The sequence below is a fragment of the Lithobates pipiens genome, unplaced genomic scaffold (genome assembly GCF_037356315.1).
Source record: "Lithobates pipiens isolate NorthernLeopardFrog02 unplaced genomic scaffold, aLitPip1_a1.2 Scaffold_19, whole genome shotgun sequence".
NCBI lineage: Eukaryota > Metazoa > Chordata > Amphibia > Anura > Ranidae > Lithobates > Lithobates pipiens.
This window is the reverse complement of record NW_027507764.1, coordinates 52334276-52353569: the sequence shown is the minus strand read 5'-3', so window position 1 is coordinate 52353569 and position 19294 is coordinate 52334276. Positions and strand designations below refer to the sequence as shown.

General features: G+C 42.4%; 1 protein-coding gene across 2 annotated transcripts in view; it reads right to left on the bottom strand.

Annotated features, from left to right (window-relative positions):
- The window catches only part of LOC143995962 (tachykinin-like peptide), a 69910-nt gene that overhangs the window by 26581 nt on the left and 24035 nt on the right, over positions 1–19294 (bottom strand). For both annotated transcript variants that reach the window (XM_077490739.1, XM_077490740.1), the window contains exon 3: positions 2994–3087. In XM_077490739.1, coding sequence (XP_077346865.1) covers positions 2994–3087 — 94 coding nt within the window. The remainder of the gene's footprint in view (positions 1–2993; positions 3088–19294) is intronic.

Genomic DNA, 19294 nt, shown 5'->3' with positions numbered 1-19294 from the left:
TGCCTGCAGAAAACTGCAGGAGGGGGCGGAGACAAGACGAGTCACCCTGAACAAGGAGAGAGAGCAGCAGTGAGCGGTCTTTATTACAGGAAGCTCCTGCACAGAGGGAAATTCTCACACTGGATTACTACACAGATCTGGAAAAAATACACAAAGCACAGCAAGATTCAAAGAAGAATACACAGGGCTCTTCTATATAGACAATATTTTCTTATCCCAAAGTTCAGCTTTCAGCTAAAACATAGCTTTTAATAGAGTAGCAAAGGGTTACAGCCCATATCAGGCTTCAATTGTGTGTGTCCCCACTGGGAACAGTTACTCCTTTTTTTTTGTCTTGATGCTCATTTTCACCAAAACAAAATAGGGGGGTGATTGAGATTTACTAAAACTGGAGTACTCAAAATCTGCTGCAGCTGTGCATGGTTCCCTCCTCCTCCCTTTTCCAAGTAATAGACTGACTCTAGACTGCACCATCCTCTGTTAACACTTTCCTGGGAGGACTGGAAGTTCAGAGAAGCAGCACTGAGAGAACAGAAGTCGGGAGAGCTGAAAGTTGTAAACTGCTGGGGTAGAAATATTACCAAATATTTTTACATGGGAATGTTCGTTTTATTGTGCTCAATGTGTTAAGCTAAAAAAAATGCTAAGGGTTTAATATTATTTTAAGCTTGCGAAGTCTACCCAATCTTCTGATAACATGCAAAGAAACAGGTTGTCCTGAATACCGCCCTGGAAAGCAGCACAAAGCTTTCACTTCTTTTGCTTTCTCACTGCAATGTTCAGTCACTAGGAGTGAAAGAAACACCCAGATACAGAGGAGCATGCAATTCATTCCCCTTCCCCTGAAGTGATGATTGGCTCAGCACTATCACATGGGAGTGAAAAGAAAGTCTATATGCCTGTACAAGCTTGGACTAAAGCAATGTGTAGCTTGCATAGGTATCGCGTCTGCACCCAGATGACGTTCCTCATTGGACGAATCGTGTAGGGTGGAGCCAGGGATCAAATGTCACAATGCTACAGATGCTGACCGCGGCCATCTTGTGGGTTGGAAACATCTCATTTTATACCTTATGATGTATAATATATGCTTTTATATGCTTTTTTTTATCGTTTTAAATGTGAGTACTCTGGAATTCTCTTAGGAATAAATAATACACTGATTTGATATACTGCACCATGAGGAGTAATTTTCTCTTATTTCAATGCATGAACCTGTGGATTCACTACCTGTGAGGGCTATACAAGATCCAGCTGACTGTTGTCTTGGTGGAGATATGACCAGCCTGTGGATATTTTGCCTGTTTGACCACCTATAATCTATTGGTCCACTATTTGGAATAAGAGGCCCGGTGTGTTGATGTTCAGTGTAGGATAACATAATTCACTCTAAAGAAGTAAACACTACCTCGAAAATACACATTAATGACGGGTCTGTGCCATATTTAACAATTGGGGAGCCTGACCCAGAGCAGAGAACAAAGTGCATGTGAAGTGCTTGTGTGTTTATGAGCCCTGAAATTTAAAATGGTGCAACAGATTCCATTGCTTGCATTTCTCCACCCATGATCAAGAAAACTTTCCACCCATATGTAATGAGTACATCTTTATGTTAGAAGTGGCTTTTATCAGATGTAGAGATTTTTGGCATGTTGGAAATTTCTGCTATCAATGAACATTCTAATTGAAAATTAGTTTAGCATGGCTTGTGGAGATTTATTGCAGTGTACACACGATCAGAATTTCGGCCAGCAAAAGACCAATGAGAGCTTTTCATCTGAAAATGTGACAGTGTGTATGCTCCATTTAGGAATTTAGCTGGCCGAGTTCCCGCCAGAAAAAATTTGAGAGCATGTTCTCAATTTTTCAGACGGAAAAACTTTCTATCGGAAATTCCGTTCGTATGTATGCAATTCCGATGCGCAAAAACTCACGCATGCTCAGATTCAACTAGGAGATGGAAGCTATTGGCTACTGGGTATTGAAGTTCCTTTTTCTAGTCCCGTCGTACGTGTTGTACGTCACCACGTTCTTCACGGTCAGAATTTAGTGTAACCGTATGTATGCAAGACAGCTTGAACGAAATCCCGTCGAAAAAACCATCAGAGCTTTTTCCAACCAAAATTCTGATCGTGTGTACATGGCACAAGGGGGCACAAATCTAACAAGCTTAAAAAAAAAACTGCTCATCTACAGCTACTCAACAATAAATAAATGTAAAAAAAAAAAATTATAGTAAGCATAGTAACCAATCAGCTTCTAACTTCAGGTTGTTCAATACATTTTTGAAAATAAGACCTGATTGGTTTCTATGTAAAGCTGTACCAGATGTTGCACTCTCCAGTTTTAGTAAATCAACCCTATGGGGTGTAGGTACATTCCTTTGTTTTTGCCTTATGCCGCGTACACACGGTCGAACTGTTTGACGTACTTAGTCCGTTGAAACACATTTCAGCGGACAATCCGCTCGTGTGTGGGCTTCAGCGGACTTTTTCAGCGTGCAGTCCGGAGTACTAAGAATTTCGGATTTTCCAAAAATCTGTCCGTCGTACTTTGGTTTCAGCGGACAATACGGTCGTCAGTATGCTAGTTCGACGGACTAAGAATGGCGCATGCCCAGAAAGGATTTACACGGCGGAAGGGTGCTTTGCTGTGTCTTGGACTTCCTATTTCTAGTCCCGTCGTACGTGCCGTACACGTCATCACGCAAGCTTTCGACTGACTGTTTGTGTATCCGTGTGTGGTCAAGTCCGTTCAGTGGAAACTACGACGGATTGTCCGTCGGATTGTATGACGGACTAAGTACGCCATACAATCCGCTCGTGTGTACGCGGCATTAGACTTGATTTGACTTTCATTTGGTGCATGCTTCTCAGTGACTCAGACACAGCCAGGCAGCTAGCGTTTTCAAAAAGAGGCCAGCAATGGTGGCCCCCGAATATCTCATACATTTAAAAAAGTAAATGAATAAATAAAACAAAGGGCAATCTTACCATTATTCCTTTTTCCCATTAACCCATAGAATCTGTCTGGACTTGGTTTCCTTGCGATCCTTTGTAGAAAATTTTCAAACACGGGGAGGTCCTCCTAAAATTGACCAAAAAACATGCTTGTTATATCCTGGTGGTTCTGAGCACAATACAATTGTTAGAGTGCTAATACAATGCCAAATATCTGAGATATCCATACAAAGAAAAAAAAAATGAATGTTGGCAGGCACTATAGAAAGCTTCAGTTCTGACTCTAGTTGAATTCCAATCTAATGTCCACTCTAGTACTAAATTGGGTCAGTTTGGGGGGCTGTGTCGGGTGCTTGTTTAACCACTTGACCACTGGGCGCTTAAATCCCCTTCCTAACCAGACCAATTTTCAGCTTTCGGTGCTATCACAATTTGAATGACAATTACTCAGTTATGCCACACTGTACCCATATGAAATGTTTTTTTTTTCTTTTTTTCACACAAATAGAGCTTTCTTTTGGTGGTATTTAATCACCGCTGTTTTGTTTTTGTTTTTTTTGCGCTATGAAACAAAAAAGACTGAAAATTTGGTAAAAAAATAAAAAAATCTTTGTTTCTGTTAAAATATATTGCAGAGTATTGGTAGAGTATTTCATACCCTGTTTCCCCGAAAATAAGACCTACCGTGATTGTCGTGATGGCTGCAATATAAGCCCTACCCCCCAAATAAGCCCTACCCTGTTTCCCCGAAAATAAGCCCTACCCTGAAAATAAGGCCTCCAAGGACTTTAACTAGGGCTTATTTGGGGGGTAGGGCTTATATTGCAGCCATCACCGACAATCATGCTAGGTCTTATTTTCGGGGGAAACAGGGTAGTATTGTAGAGTATTGGCAGAGTATTGCATACTATTGCAGAGTATTGAATAGTATTGCATAGTACTGGCAGAATATGGGCACTGAGCAGCGCTGTGGGCTGGATCTGTAGTGCCCACAGCGCTGCAAACGATCTCTCCCTCTCTCCTCTCACACTGTACCGATCAGTACAGAGAGCAGGGGGAGGAAACGGTGGGATGACATGACGCCGGTTTGTTTACAAGTGATGCTTCATCATTTGACAGAGCGATCACGTGGTAAGCGGATGCTATCAGCGGGCATTTACTGTAATCTGTGATGTTCCAGATCCCCTGGACCCGGCGGTCACGGATGTTCCCTGGTGCGCGCCCCAGGGCATTCTGTGAGGATGTCCCACGGACGTCCACCCAGAATCGGCTATGGCCCGGTCGGCATGTGCTTAAACACAGATGCGGTATATGCGATAGGAAATGCGAGTAAAGGCCTGCCCAGAGTTGGGTCTGGACTTCAGCAGCTCTCAGCTCTCCTGTGAAGGTTAACAGAAAACTGTGAAGGTAGGCATATGGGACTGCCATTGTTGAGTTGGATTTTAAAGTCGCCACGTCATGGCTTCATTGCCAATGAATCACTGACCTGGAATAAGCGCAAAGGACAAGAGTTCAAACTTTTCAGACTTCATTGACTGCATGCAGGTTCTACAAGAGTAATGCACTATAGAATAAGTATGATAGCAGTGGGAACTTTGCCTTTTAAAAAACAAAAAACAAGCATGTCAGCCTTGCAATCAATGGCACGTCACATATACTGTATCTCAGTTTCGTCACACAATTGGGTGGGATTAGGGCGCACTCTCTGCTCCCCGAGCCCATCCTATTTTGAAGCCTATGGCTCTAATAAGGTGCTTCATAAATTACCACCCCCTCCTGCCCCCGCCATAGGAATCCAGGGAGGTGGAGGTGGGGGTGGCACCCGTGCGCCCACAGTGCACGGGCCGCCACTGCCTGCTATGTACGTTTATGGATTCAGGCAGTGAGGCTTGGGAGCATGCCTGCATGAGTACAAGTGTCTAGCCGGAGGAGGGTACTCCAATGGCAGGAAGGGCCAGGAGTGCCGGTGGGGAACCTCAGGAGAGGAGGATCTAGGCTGCAAAACCACAAAGCAGGTAAGTATAACATGCTTATAACACAAAGTAAATAAAGGTTTAGGCTCAGTTTGGTTTAATTGAGATATTTAAAAGGAGTCCGGTGTGGCTTCGTTCACCGATCCAGATGCGATTCAGGTGCGAATTTTTACTTGAAATCGCACCTAAACCGTAATGAAAAATGTACGGGGCTCTTTTTAAAAACGGACTCGGGCCAGCCTGGACATATGTGAACTGACTCCATAATCCAGTTCAAAACGCGGCTGATTCGCATAGATGTGAACTGAGCCTGAGAATCACTTTAAATATAAATAATTCATCCCACAGTGCTTATACAAGATCAAGTTGTAAAGCTTTGCCTCCAAACATCTGCTTCCTACAAGTATAATATATTTAATGAACGGAAGTGCTCTCAGTCTCAGTAAACAGTCTAGAGTAATGCAAAACCTCTTCACAGTCCATATATATTGTATGACCGTAATACAAAATCACATTACACATAATTGCAATGATAGTAATATTTACACCAACTGCAATCCGCACATTACAAGCAGAAAAACACATTATACAGAAAGTCCAGCGGTGGAAGTGTGCGGGTAGTACAGTATAATGGAGATAAATAGTGCACAGTTACAAGGAGGTAGGAGGTGAAAACGGCTCAGGAAGACCTCAAAGGAATAACTCCGCTTTTAACTCAATTTTCCGTAATCCATCTCACATAATGTCCCCTTTTACTGTAAGATTTGAGTCATCAAAGAACAGGTCCCTGATGATAATAGAGCAAGAATCTACATTTTCAGTCTCAAAGTATAATTCCACTTTTGTTAAGAAAAAAAAAACAACCCTGGATGACCAATGGACATTGCAAGGATTTTAACATTTTGGGGCATATTCTTACCCTTTCCTGTTCTGAAGAAATAGCTGTTTGTATGACCATGTCCCTTCCAAACTAATTCTGAATGGGAGGATCTGGTTCATTATAATCACCTAATGCACTCTTAAGCCTCATACACACGATTGGATTTTTGTACAAAGGGCGTCTGCCGTGAACTTGTATTGCATACACACGGCAGGACTTTTTCAGCCAACTTTCAAATCATGCGGTTTTTCTGCTCTTTACCGCCACCTTTGGTCAACTTCTGTATTGTTATCTGATCTTTTGCATCGGTTGTGTGCCTGTGTGTTTGTACTTTGTACAAAAGTCCTATGGTTTTCTGTACACACGATTGGACTTTGCTCCATTGGACTTTTGTTGCCCGAAAGATTGTCCGTTCGCACAGCCAATAAAAGTGCGATGAAAATCGAAAAAGTTTGTCCGATGGAGTGTACACATGGTCGGATGTTGCCTTAAAACAGCTAATTTGCATGTTAGTTGTCAAAAAGTCTGATCGTGTGTATGGGCCTTTATGCCTCGTACACACGGTCGGATTTTCCGACGGAAAATGTTCGTTGGGAGCTTTTTGTCGGAGTGTGTGTAGGCTCCATCGGACATTGTCCATCGAAATTTCCGTCACACGAAATTTGACATCTGGATCTCAAATTTTCCGATAACAAAATCTGTTATGGAAAAGCAGAAAAGTAACAGCGCTACGACTAAGGCTTTTGCCGAAATGCGTCAGCTTTATTGTTTTATTGTCACTCTGATGTACCAATAAACGGCACTTCAAGGATTACATCGTTGCCGACTTTTCTTACTATTGTAACAAAATCTGTTGTCGGAAATTCCGATCGTTTGTACCTCAATTTCGGCGCACAAAGTTCCACGCATGCTCGGAATTAAGCAGAAGAGCCGCACTGGCTATTGAACTTCATTTTCCTCAGCTCGTCGTACATGTTGTACGTCACCGCGTTCTTGACGTTCGGAATTTCCGACCAACTTTGTGTGACTGTGTGTATGCAAGACAAGTGTGAGCCAACATCCATCGGGAAAAAAAACATGGATTTTGTTGTCATGAGAAAAGTTGCAGTGCCATTTAGAAGAATTTAACCCTTCGGGGGGTTTTCACCACAAATATTATACCTATTCCAGATGATGCCTTCAATTTCAGGAAATAACATTTGTTCTGATTTACGTATTGCATTGCATTGTATATTTTTCAGCCCCTGCCTGAAATGGAAGGGCCATTTTTAATTACAATAGATTACAAAAGTAGAATATGCTGCATTTTTTTCTGCAAGAAACTGCACTGGCATGTGGCAAAATGTAGAGAAACGCATCAAAAATGTTGTGAAATGCATTACAGCAAAAAACAAAACAAAAATAAAACAGGAAACTTTGGGAAAAATAAATAAATAATAAGAGAAAAATGTACTGGAACGCATTGCAAATGTATCAAAAATGCGCAAGCAGAAATGCATCTGGACTGCACTTCTATGGTGTGAACTAGACCTTAGGGCTGATATCCAGACACAAATAAAATAACAAGAAAAAAATAAAGCTTACCCTTTTGGTGCTCACATAACTTATATCCGCTGTCATAGACTCATATCCAGCTCTTGGTCTCTAGTCATGACTGAGAGCTGGCAAGATGGGCCCATTTGACAGCCAATCACAATAGACACGTGATTGGGAATTCCATCCCATCCCTGAGGTGTAAGGACACTGGGCACTAAGAATGGTCAAAAATGGTTAGGTATAATCTTATTTTCTATACTGTGTGGGGGTGTGGGGGACTGATGAAAAGGAAACTTTGATGGGGACTGTAATGTAAGGAGGGACTATGTTGTAAGGGGAACTCTGATGGAGACCCTGATGTAAATGAGGACACTTATGTAAGGGGAATCTGATGGGGGCTCCAATGTAAGGCTCACTATCATGGGGATCCTCATGTAAGGGGGATTCTCATAGGTATGCCCCGTACACACGATTGGAAATTCCGCCAGCAAAAGTCCGATGAGAGCTTTTGGTCAGAAAATGTGATCCTGTATACGCTCCATCAGACTTTTGCTGGCGGAATTTCGTCCAGCAAACGATTGAGAGCATGTTCTCAATTTTTCGGTCGGAAAAAGTTCCAATCGGAAATTACGATCGTCTGTACAAATTCCAACGTGCAAAATTCCTACGCATGCTCGGAAACAATTCGACGCATTCTTGGAAGCATTGAACTTAATTTTCTCGGCTCATCGTAGTGTTGTACGTCACTGCGTTCTTGACAGGCGAAAGTTCCGAGAACTTTTGAGTGACCGTGTGTATTCAAGACAGCTTGAGCGGAATTCCGTCTGAATTCTGTCAGAAAAAACATCAGAGTTTTTTCCGACCAAAATTCCGATCGTGTGTACGCGGCATAAGGCCATATGGGGATCCTGATGTAACGAAGACTCTGTTGGAGGACTCTGATGGTGACCCTGATGTAAGGGGCACTCTGATAGGGACCCTGATGTAAGGGGGAATCTGATGCAAGAGGGTTTCTGATGGGGATCCTAATGTATGGAGGACTCTGATGATGACCTTGATGTATAGGGATCCTCTAATGGGGACCCAGATGTAAGGGGGGACTTTCAATTAGGAACCTAATGTAAAGGGGGACCTTAATGTAAAGGGGAGTCTAATGGGGACCCTGATGTAAGGGGGACTCTGATGGGGACCCTGATGTAAGGGGGAATCTGATGCAAGAGGGTTTCTGATGGGGATCCTAATGTATGGAGGACTCTGATGATGACCTTGATGTATAGGGATCCTCTAATGGGGACCCAGATGTAAGGGGGGACTTTCAATTAGGAACCTAATGTAAAGGGGGACCTTAATGTAAAGGGGAGTCTAATGGGGACCCTGATGTAAGGGGGACTCTGATGGGGACCCTGATGTATGGGTGACTTTTTATAAAATTTGCAATGTGTCCCTGATACTGGTAAGTTTGGAGCCCCCCCTCCGATTATAGGATATGTTCTAAAGGGCTCCTGAAATATTTATATAGATATCTGTGCACAATATTGACAAATCTTATAGATAACAATGGATACAGATGTAATAATTCATTAATGCAAATTAATAATTACAGCTTTAATAATTCATTAAAGGATCAGTCCACCCAATTGTGATATTTTGTATTATAGGTGGAGCCTGGTGGGCTGGCTCTTCCTGTTACATTATCCGTCATTTGGAGTCATCCAAAAGAAATGGTGGGAACCCCTCATAATGGGTCAATGGGTTTGCAGACCTAGGAATGTAATGCAGAGATCTCACCAATAGAGACCCCAAGAGATAGAAGACACTGTCAGGTGGAATGTCTCTCTAGTTTTCAATATGTTTCGGTGGACCAACCCATTGATGGTGAATGAGCCACCATCACTGCAGGGAAAAGGGGAAATTTGTTTCCCAATGAAACAAGGTGGCCTAGGGTGGAACTAGCCTCTCCGCGATGCTACATGTGTTTGGACTAGACTGGAAAATCTAGACCTTCAACTCTGAGGTGGGCTCTATCGGACTTGCTGAAGCTTCTAATGCACATTGTGAGAAGCTCACAGCATGCAGTGCAATCAGAGTAAGCCATTTCAGTACAGAAGAGGAACCTGTACAACTAAGCAAGACTGAAGGGAAGGCTAGAGGTCAGCTTTTCCTAACTGACTCATGTATACACAGACGTTAATCTTTCTATGTAATGTTGTCAGTGTTCAGTAAATTTGGTCAATGAGGTCCATCCTTGTAACTCAGCCTATTACAGAGAGCTTAAAATAATTCAGCCCAGATCACCCTTCACTGCTTAATCTGCACAGGACTCATTAAGTCAAATTAAATTCAGAGCTGGAATGAAGCCCCAGGTAATTCTTTATGTATGACGAGCCTTGTGTATGGAACCTAAACCGAGGCCGAGCACTGAGGACGGGCGATGAGTAATATTATTACATAGAAATTAGAGGTTGTTACTAAAACATATCACAGCAAACAGAATTATTAGCATGGAAAATATCTCATCACAAGATATATAGATATATACTGTAGATATATACATACACATATATATATATATATATATATATATATATATATATATATATATATATATATATATATGTATACTGCATAAATGTCAATAAAAACTGGGGGGGTGTTCTAAAACTTTTGACCAGTAGTGTATATCCACTTGACCCCCCCCCCCCCCCCCCAGGCCTTTTTTGTCACTTTTTGTTTACATTTAACAATCAGTATTTTTTGCTAGAAAATTTCTTAGAACCCCCAATCATTATATGTTTTTATTTTTATTTTTTTTAAGCAAAGGCCCTAGAGAATAAGATGGTGGATTTTTGCAATTTTTTAATGTCACGCGGTATTTGTGCAGCGGTTTTTCAAACGCAATTTGTTTTGCAAATATATACTTTTTTTAATACTAATGCAAAAAAAAAAAAAAAACACACAATACATAACCCTGGTAAAATATAAAAGATGATGATACGCCGAGTAAATAGATACCAAACATGTCACGTTTTAAAATTTTCCATGTAACGGCAACAAACAACCTCAATTTTACTATCCATAAACAAAGCTTTTCAAGCCTTTACAGGTTACGGCTTTAGATTTGCAGAGGAGGTCTGGTGCTATAATTACTGCCCATGATCGGAGGTTCGTGCTGATACCTCACAAGTGTGGGACGATCGCTGTTAGTGTGCATGCGGGACCGACACGTGCGTTCGTCTTTGTGCGTGAGCGCGAGGAGACGCATACCTTTTTTTTTTTTTTACATTTTTCTTTTACGCTGTCGATTTATATTTTTTTTTTATCACTTTCATTGCTGTCAAAGGGAATGTAAACATACTTTGTAACAACAATATGCATGTGACAGGTCCTCTTTATGGAGAGATCCGAGGTCTATAAGACCCCAAATCCCTCCTCCGCCCTTAAAATCTTTTGATCACATTAAGATCGGTATGTTCCAATGCTTTTGATATTTTTTTTTAATTCAGCTGTTTACATCTAGGTAAAGTGATGTCAAGTCAGCGCTTCTGGGTTACCAAAGCCGCACAAAGCTGTTCCGGTCTTTGTGTGGCTCTCACATCTGTAGATGACGTCTGGTTAATCGGGACTCTCAGTGGGACGGGAGATCCTGGTAAAGCTGCAGAAGGTGGCAGGAGGGGGACAGGACAGGACATCCCCTCCCACTGCTTGTAAATGCTGTTTTTTTACTTTGCTTGCATGTCCCCGTCCGATCTACAGCAACTGCACTTCCAAGTGCACTTTCAGTGCAATTTTAAGTGCACTTTGCACTTGTAGTGCAAAGTGGATTTTCCTTTCGTAAATAACCCCCATGGATGTTATACATATAGTAATATACAATATACTCTCGTGGACCCAATGTTTCTGGCTTGAATGCCTTCTTCTACAAAGACAAAGACTGCAATTATATATCAAATCTATTGCCATCCATTGACTTCATACATACAAATAAAAGCAAAAGACCCACAGAGGGTCAATGGGCACAAAAAGGAACCAGGCTGGCAAGGTGGTAGGTGGCTGCCCCCCCCCCCCCCCTCAGGTATAGGAAAACCCTGCGGCGATCCACCTAAAGAAGGGCCACAATTGAAAGACACCAAGGGATGTTGGACCTGAGAAGTTGTTGGTATCGTTTTGGCAGAATACATAGTCACAAAATAGTGATGTGCAGAGTCTGACGGTTCCCTTCAGTGAGGGGCTTTCCTCTCGGTTCCTCAACTTCTTTGTCTTTGGGGAGGGCTCCCCTGCTGTAAACTGAGATCCCTCTATTATTGACCAAAAGGGAATATAATGTGAGATCCTGCATATCCCCGATTGCATACTTGCCCTAATAATACCAGAAACTTTGATACTAGTAAGTGTAGCAATTCCTTTTTAAAGTCATATATTGGTTCTAAAGGTTGACCTTCGTGCATTCTGTGTGCAGCAGCTCTCCAGCCCCCCCCCCCCTCATATACTTGCCTGAGCCCCATCTTCCTCCAGCGATGTGCAGGAGAGAGTCTGCTTTGCACAGAGCCAGGCTGCTCTGTGCAAAAACCACTACACAGAGCAGTTAAGTATAACACGTTTGTTATATATAAAAAAAAATGCCTTTAATATTATTTTAACGTGCCCTTCCCTGGTTCCTCCTGCCTTAATATACAAAACATTTTAAATAAAGCATTTCTGTTTTCATTACATTCCTTTAGGCTGGGTTCACATATGAGCATGCAGTGGCTCACAGCAGGAGTCCAGTGCATCCTCGTTCACCGTTTCAGGTCCAAGATCAGCCCACATTTTTGTCTGAATTCGAACCTGAAATGGACCAAAAGACGCACAGGACTCACAGACTGCAAATTGCACCGGAGCGGCTGCCGAGATATGTGAACTGGCTCCATAGAGAGCAACCCACAACCATTTTGCATTAATGTAAACCCAGCCCAGTGATGTCATCTCTGGGTCTCTGTGCTTTCCTGTGCAATGCAGGCAGATGATGGTTGGTGGGAGGAGCTTTTTTTAAAGCTTTTTTTCCCCCTTATCTTCATCTTATGATTCTGCCAGTAACACACTTCCTGTGCCAGGATGACAATGCTTACTCCTCCTACAGTATCAGGACAACAGAACTCCGCCCCTCAGCTATGCGCCATAACCTAGAGGGGTGCGGTCCTGTGGTCCTCAGAAAAAGCTGAGAACAATGTAACTGTTAACAGTCAGCACAAGAAGAAAGGATAGGAAGCTGTCAGCTCACAAGATTTCTGGCAGGATCAACAGGTAGTTTTTATGCTCCTCAAACAGATATTAGCCCTCTGTGTAACTCGCTGGCCGGTGTTGTGTGAGTGAGGAGTGCTGTGGTCACAGAATGTGGTACGGGCTTCCCATATACATTATGGCACCAGTAAGTGAGTCCGCAGGGACTAGCTCACCATTAAGCAGATTGGTTCCCCCCAGGCTAATCAGGTGTCAGGATCTGGATCACCTGCTGATATCACTGTGCTTCCCAGTGTGGAAGGCTGTAGTTCTGGTGTTCACCAGCAGATGTCTCCCAGTAGCCAGCAGATCCCAGTAATTACTTTCCACCTGATGCTGGCTGCCGGGAGAGTATTTAGGTCCTCTCCTACTAGTGCCTCTCACTCCAGTGTTTTTCTGCTGCCAGATACTGTTTGAGATTTATTCTGATCTGGATCCTGCCTTGTACCTGCTCCCCCTTGCTCCTAATCCCAGGTTTGGTTCCCCCTTCCCATCTGTCCTCTGCACCTCCAGTTTTCCCTACTTTTCTGTGTTCCCTGTTTCATCTATATTGTAAAGAGTTAGTTGCTAGTTAGGCTTTCTTAGGTTGTTTAGTTGGGTACTGGGTAATTGTTTCATTTATATCTTTATGTTTGCTGTGTGCTGGTGTTTGGATGGATTTTGGCTTATTGTAAATAATATGGTCCCAGTTCCCTGAGTGTAGCCCCACAGATTTGGCCATTCCTGCTGCTGATTCCTGACATCAGGCTAATTGGATGGGAACCAATCCAGTCATCAATGGCAATTATCGATTGTTGGCTTGGCAGCATAATGGCAGTGGTCCATTCAAGGGGTTCAGTTTCCAGGGATACTATTTCATACATGAAAACTGTCCCAGATTTGCCAGGACAGTCCCATATCTTGGCCCTCTGTCCTGCCAATGCCATGTCCCCGGGCCACAGCGTCAACCCTCATTTGAGTTACTGAGCATGTGCAGTAACTCAAACAGACATTAATTGCTGGGATTGGAGCCTAGAGGGGAAAGTCTCTGCATATTTATGGGCCGAGTCTTTAAGGGGCCATCCTGTAAAGTTGACATGATAGGCAGTATCTCCCTTAGCTGAGAATTAATCTGGATGCAATGAATAAAACGTCACTTCTGGTTCCTGGTGTCACTATCCCTAGTCCTTACGGCCAAGGAAGAAGCTAATGAAGTATAATCGCCACTCCATTAGCTTAAATGGATGGCAGGGGAGACATCAGGGGTCTAAAAGACCCCTGCTGTCTCATTAGCTTTGGCCAGGGAAGAAGCTAATGAAGTGTGATCTCCACTCCATTAGCTTCAATGGAAGGACATCAGGGGGCTAAAAAAACCTGATGTCTCATTAAAGAGAAGTAAAAAATCAAAAAAGAAAAAGAAAGTTATACTTAAGCACTTAAAAAAACCCTTCCAAAAAAAATTTAAAAAATGTTTTAGCCTGCCCTGCACACACACACATAAATATAAACACGCCCATCGGAGACACCTACATATGAAATCTTTGCTTACCCATGTCACCATTCACACCTGAGAGAGAGCAATAATTCTAGGGCCGTTATTCACAGTTATTTATGGCCTGTAGGGGCTTTTAAAGAGTTACTTATGGAAAATATAGGGTACCAAAGTTCACCCTAATTTTGCTGGGGTGCACAAATTTAACCACTTGGCGCCTGCCCACCGTCACATGGCGGACTGTGCGGCTCTCGTTCTGGGTGGACGTCATATGACGGCGCCCCAGAATGGTCACCCAGTGGTATCTCCTCACAGGGGAGACCAGGAAGATCAGGGCATTGATCACAGGAAAGCCTCAGCAGTGTCCATTAGTGCTATCAATCAGTGCCCATTAGTGATAACAGTCAGTGCATCCTTTTAGTGTCCATCAGTGCCTGCCCATCAATGCCTATCAGTGCCTCCCATCAGTGCCACCCATCAGTACCCATCAGTGCTACCAGTGCCCACCAGTGCCACCCATCAGTGCCTACCACTGCTGCCTACCAGTGCCACCTATCAGTACCCACCAGTGCCTATCAGTGCCGCATATCAGTGTCACCTATCAGGTGCCCATCAGTGCGGCATATTAGTGCCTCCTCATGAGTGCCACCTAATCAGTGCCCATAAGTGCTGCCTCATCGGTTCCCATCAGTGCAGCCTCATCAGCACACATCAGTGTATTACTTATTTACAAAATTTAATGACAGAAACAAAGAAAAAAAATGTTTCAACATTTTCAGGGTTTTTTTCTTTTCTTTTTGTAAAAAAGAAAAATCCCAGCAGTCATTAAATACTATTAAAAGAAAGCTCTATTTGTGTAAAAAAAAATGATTAAAAATGTATTTGAATACAGTATAGCATGACCGTGCAATTGTCATTCAAAATGCGACAGCGCTGAAAGCTAAAAAATGGCCTGGGCTGGAAGGGGGTGAAAGTGCCTAGTATTGAGGTGGTTAAATCTTGAAACCTCGGGTATCTATTTACTCAGAACAACCTAATATATTGCATTTCTGTGCCCTAAAATTAACTTTAGTGTACCAATACTCATTTATTTTATAACAATGCTATATAATATAATAAGGGAATAATATATAATTATATATAATAATAAATAGCATCCCCTTTAAATGCATCCTAAGCAAAATTTCAGACAAAATGGATCTACAAATCATTTCTTCCCACCGCTATACTCTATCTATCGACCATTTTTTTAAAGGCAATTAGCAATATTGCATTGCAAGTCCCGCCAGTGTATTTAAACTATGACAAAGAGTGCCTGGCGGAATTAGACGACTCTTTTAACATAATTAGAGCCATCCTTTCAAGGTCACTCCTGACACGAGCCACAGCCTGCATATCAATCTGTACATTCAACTATATATCATGGGGGGGGCAGAAAGGGGGGACATTTTACTTGGAGATCAGTAATTGAGTCACATTGATTATTTAAAGTAATTGGGGGGGGGGGGGGGGGGCTTGGCAGAGACTTCTGTAGTTGTTAGTATGGTAAAATAGGTGAAACATCAGGTCTATGGAGCGTGCCTGGAATCCAGAAGGGACCATGCCAAATCCGTCCTGATAAATGGCATTAATCACATAAGTGGAATGAGGCCCGGCTACTTTTTTGCTCAATGGAGAATGTCAGGTTTATTTATTTATTTATTTATTTAAGAGAACAGGCATATGCAAGAATCAGAATCTCTTATCTTAAAGGAGAACATATGACTTTTTTTATAAACATTTTAGATTCATATATTAAAGAAAAAAAAAAGTATATATATATATATATATATATATATATATATATATAAAATAAAATACCAGATATACATATTACATTATCATGTATTATGTTTTATTCTTAATTATTATATTTTGTTTTAATATTTATTATTATATTTATTTTTTATTTATTTTATTTCATGAAATAAAAATGTGCCTGATTCAAATTATGTTATCAAGGAAAATTATTGTATATCAGATGTACGTATTATATTTTAATGGAATAATTATGTGTTTTTACTTCACGATTTATTATTATTAGCATTGTTATTATTATTAATTGTAATTATTAAATTTCGTTTTAATAATTATTATTATTTTAAATATTTTGTTATTATAATTCATGTAATAAAACCTGGCCAAGGTAAATTAATGTATATCATATTCTCTACAGGTGCTGCTGAGGTTGACTGTGTCAGTGGACCCAGGGGGGTGGTGATTTCACTCAAATGATCATAGGCCCAGGCACCAAGACATGGGGGGCAGGTAATATGCTTCCCCTAACCGAGAAGTGCATTGTATTTTCACTAGATGTGGAGGAGCAAAGAGCTGTGAGGGGGGTGCAAGTAAGGGGAGTATAAAGGACTCAGGGCTGGCCCTTTTTCGTAGACATTGCCACCTTGCTCCACTTAAGTGACTGAAAGTACAAATATTAGAAAGTCAACATGAAAGCGAGGTAACCAACATCTTCAGAACATGAGGTCAGTAATGACGGCTTCTATGTTGAGTCATCTACAAATAGGTTTTTGGATTGTGGGAGGAAACCAGAGAACATACCGTATAAAGTCTATTCAGATAGTGTTCTTGGTGGATCCTGTACCCAGGCTGTATGGCCTGCTAGTGCTAGGCAGGGACAAATGGGTGTGTAGCTGCGGTGGTGTCAAGAGCTTAGGTGGGGATAAATGAAGTAAGAGAGTGGTCAGTGCCAGTATTAAAGAGAAGTCCAGTTGACGTTCTTTTCGGAGTATTGAGGCCTCAGCCATGAGAATGTAAGAACACCAACACACAGCTATTCCTTTAGGGCAGTGGTCTCCAAACTGGGGTGGATGTGGCCCTTCTGCTTTACCTGGCCCTTGGAGCACTCTTCCACCAACTGACACCAATGATGGGGCACCATTCTCCCTACTGACACCATAAATGGAGCACTATTTCCCCCATTAAATTCAAAGAAGGGGCACTGATGCCGGGACATTTTCTACACCCACTAGACACCATCCAGCTCCCTTTAAGCCTGAAGGACCGTAAATTGACCCTTTGCTTTGACAATTTTGGCTTTAAGGCAAAACCATCTGTTCTCCTCCATGTGGGCTTCCCCAGCATAGCCAGAAGTTACGAAGGTTGAGCAGTCCCTGTGTTTGAGGATAAGAGATCTGACCTTGGCCAATCATGGAAGATGGAATAATGTTTGCCTGTTAACTGTTGTTGTGCACGTTCCTTTGCTGTAAAGAGGACTTAAAGGAAGATATAGATTGAGTATCTTTATTCCTTTGCAACAGAGGATAAGCTTATATGTGGTGAGCAAAGACATAAAGTGGTGAGATGGGTTCCCTAATGAGACCACGCACCTTGTAACCCGTGACCCTGGTGATTTTTGGGTCCTGGTGTTTGGATCCCAAATGGTCTAGGCCTGTAACCACTGTAATCTAAGGGGCCCCTCCTCATTGACTGTGTTTATCCTGACGTGGCTTGTAGGCTAAGAAGAGTAGAACCAGAACAATGGCGACATGGGTTTTGGATCCTCAATCACTATAAACAGTGCAGTAGGATCCAGGGCCAGAACTGAATTAACCACCAGTTGCATGGGGCACTACAAGGATCCTAACACAGTTAGACGATGCTAACCAACTGACTGCCATACTACAAGGAGGAAGGTGAGCAACTCAGCAAACTTGCACATACCTAAATCTGAAATATTAATTTTGTGCAACAGTAAATAAGAAAATAATTGGCAGCTGATGGTTGGGTTGTGGTTGATGGCAATCACTGGACAGGTTAAAGCCTATCACTACTCATCTATTCCCTTAAGGGTGGCACAGAGGTGTAGTGGTTAGCACTCTCACCTTCCAGTAAGAAGGGTCGCTGGTTCGAATCATGACCACGACACTACCTGCCTGGAGTTTTCATGTTCTCACTGTGCCTATGTGGGGTTCCTCCCACACTCCAAAGACATGCAGGTAGGTTAATTGGCTTCTGTCCAAAATTGGCCCTAATATATGAATGGGGACCTTGGACTGTGGGCTTCTTGAAGGTAGGGATTGATGTGAGTGTGCAATGTACAGGGATAGGTACAATTGTAGACACCCTGGATGGACTGGTGTCTTTATTCAACCTTACTAACTATGTAACTAAGTCTTGTTAACCACTTTTTTATCAGAATCCATCACATCCATGTCAACATTTTCAGCAGTTTCCACCTTGGATAGAAGTTAGATGCTGAATAGAGATATACAGAATAATGTTCTAGTTGCACACATGCAGATTGCGATAACTATGGCATTAAGGTATCCATACAGCATTGCACATCAAAGCAGGGCTTCAGCCAAGAAAAAGATGAGACAGGCTGTTAATGATCTGTAGCATCTGTAGTATGCAGTCTTGGGTGCACTGTGTCCTCCAGAAATTAGTCTCCATGGTCTTTAATCAGGAAGAGGGCAGTAGGGTCCCAATAAATGCCTTCACCTCCACAGCCCTGGTAACAACAAAAGGACAAATCTCCTGAAGTTGGGTCCTCCACATACATGTAGACGACATTTCACAGATTTCCTCTGGTGCATAGGAACCCTGATAGCAAAGAACTCTCTGAGGATCTGAAAAAAGCAATGTTGCTCTACATAAAGATGGCCTAGGCCAGTGATGGCGAACCTTGGCACCCCAGATGTTTTGGAACTACATTTCCCATGATGCTCAACTACACTGCAGAGTGCATGAGCATCATGGGAAATGTAGTTCAAAAACATCTGGGGTGCCAAGGTTCGCCATCACTGGCCTAGGCTATAAGAAGATTGCCAAGAACCTGAAACTGAGCTGCAGCGCGGTATCTAAGACCATACAGCGGTTTAACAGGACAGGTTCCACTCAGAACAGGCTTTGTCATAGTCGACCAAGGATGTTGAGTGCACAGGCTCAGCGTCATATCCAGAGGTTGTCTTTGGGAAATATACGTATGAGTGCTGCCAGCATTGCTGCAGAGGTTGAAGGGGTGGGGGGTCAGCCTGTCAGTGCTCAAACCATACGCCGCACACTGCATCAAATTGGCCGGCATGGATGTCGGCCCAGAGGGAAGCCTCTTCTAAAGATGATGCAGTAGAAAGCCCATAAACAGTTTGCTGAAGACAAGCAGACTAAGGACATGAATTATTGGAACCATGTCCTGTGCTCTAATGAGACCAAGATAAAC